The sequence below is a fragment of the Protobothrops mucrosquamatus genome, unplaced genomic scaffold, assembly GCF_001527695.2.
Source record: "Protobothrops mucrosquamatus isolate PMUCROS unplaced genomic scaffold, P.Mucros_1.0 scaffold_75, whole genome shotgun sequence".
NCBI classification, from domain to species: Eukaryota; Metazoa; Chordata; class Lepidosauria; order Squamata; family Viperidae; genus Protobothrops; species Protobothrops mucrosquamatus.
Genome location: NW_015386151.1, coordinates 1 through 2,137, shown reverse-complemented (window position 1 = coordinate 2,137; position 2,137 = coordinate 1). Strand labels below are relative to the sequence as shown.

General features: G+C 41.3%; 1 protein-coding gene across 3 annotated transcripts in view; it reads left to right on the top strand.

The window, feature by feature from the left end:
* The window catches only part of ALDH8A1 (aldehyde dehydrogenase 8 family member A1), a 33,905-nt gene extending 33,591 nt beyond the window's left edge, over positions 1-314 (top strand). For all 3 annotated transcript variants that reach the window (XM_015813879.1, XM_015813888.1, XM_015813871.1), the window contains one exon: positions 1-314. In XM_015813879.1, coding sequence (XP_015669365.1) covers positions 1-287 — 287 coding nt within the window. In that variant the 3' untranslated portion in view covers positions 288-314.
* The last annotated feature ends 1,823 nt before the right edge of the window (positions 315-2,137 follow it).

Here is a 2,137-nt window from a genome sequence, read left to right as displayed (position 1 = left end):
CTTGTGTAATGGTGTTTGACACAGAAGAGGAAGTGATTAGGAGAGCCAATGGAGTCAAATATGGCCTGGCAGCCACAGTCTGGTCAAACAATGTGGGCCGGATACATCGAGTTGCTAAAAGACTCCAGTCTGGATTGGTGTGGACCAATTGTTGGCTTATCAGAGATCTGAATTTGCCCTTTGGGGGAATGAAAGCCTCAGGGATAGGTAGAGAGGGAGCTAAAGATTCCTATGAATTTTTTACTGAGGTGAAAACAGTTACCATAAAATATACTGATGTGAACTGATAGGAAATAATTCGTGCCATAATTCTGTGTGCGTGTTGCTTTGTCTCTCTTGATATATTGAGAAAAATGATGGTCATAGTTTATACTTTTATGTTTGCTAAATATACTGGAGAAAGGAGCATGTGAAAATAATTATAGGAGAGCTTACAGCTGGAAAATATATGGCAGAGTCTGTCATTAGCTTTGTTTTAATTTTAAAAGAGCTGATGAGTTTTATCTGGTTTAGTGTGCTGTTTTAGATGCTGATGGGACCTCAAGCAAGACATCCCCCTTATCACTTGTATTCTTCAACAACTGCTTTGGGAACCATGCTGTCTTTGAAAATAAAGCTAAACTATGGTGCCATAAACAGGATTGTTCACCATGAATTTGTCTAATTTTTTTAAACTTTTCCAAGTTGGCAGCTGCCATTACATCTTGTGGTAGAGAATTCCATAGACTAGCTATTTGCTAAGTATAAAGGGCTTCCTTTTAGCAGTCTTAAATTGAAAATTCATCTTCACTGCATAATTCAAACTGTAGTATCCAGCTTTTCCTACTATCTGTCGTACCTCATTTAACTTGGATAATTTTAGTAGACCTTTCTAGAAGCTTTTATAGGTCTATGAAGTCATTTTTGAGACAGTGATTAGACTGAACACGGTCTGGTAAAGTATTGTGCCTTAAACATTATATAAAGTGTTATATATAATTGATTCCTTAATATTCTCTCTTTCCTAATGATCCATAATTGGAATACAGGTAGTTCTCGACTTATGACCACAATTGAGCCCAAAATTTCTGTTGCTAAGCAAAACAGTGGTTAAGTGAGTTTTGCCCCATTTTACAACCTTTCTTGCCACAGTTGTTAAGTGAATCACTCCATTTGTTAAGTTAGTAACACATGTGTTAAGTGAATCTGGCTTACCCAATGACTTTGCTCACCAGAAGGTTGCACAAGGTGATCACATGACCCCGGGACACTGCAACCGTCATAAATATGAACCAGTTGCCAGGTGTCTGAATTTTGATCACATGACTATGGGCATGCTGCAATGGTGGTGAGTGTGCAAAACTATCATAAGTCACTTTTTTTCAGTGCCGTTGTAACTTTGAACAGTCACTAAACAAACTGTTGCTAAGACGAGGGCAAGCTGTATAACATTTTCTACTGCAGCCACCCACGGGATTGACATTTCCACGGGGCTATCTTGTACAGCCTTGAGATCTCTCTTCTAAGCAGTAAGGAAAGGGACAAAGGAGGATAAGAGGGGAGGGGAGGAAAAAGGGAACGGAAGCATGTTGAAATATAGAAGACCCACAATGAATACAGTGTCCATTATGTCCATTAGAGAGCAGCAAAGTGCATTAATGACATGTGCACAGGCACATATAGCAACCGTCTGTTTTGAGAAGATAAAAGTAAACTTGCTTTAGGATTGGGGAAACCTTAGAACAGTGATGGCGAACCTTTTAGAGACTAAGTGCCCAAAAACCGCCCCCCGTCCCTGCTCCAACTCCCGCACTGCCTGCTCCACCCCGCCCGCCCCCTGCCCCGCCCACCCACGCACCGCCTCCATGCCCACCGTAGATCACCCAGGCAGCCCTGAAGCGCCATGGCAGTCACGCCCTCCACCCACACCCACAGCATCATCTGCACACTATTTATTTATTTATTTATTTATTTATTTAATTCAATTTATATGCCGCCCTTCTCCCGACGGGACTCAGGGCGGCGCACAACATACTTAAAACCAAAACATATATACAATCCCCCCCTTAAAACCGAATTAAACCAAATTTAGAGTTGCGTCTTTCAAATTCCTAAAAAACCCAATATAAAATCCACCCTAGGTCAGGTCCGCTTGCTG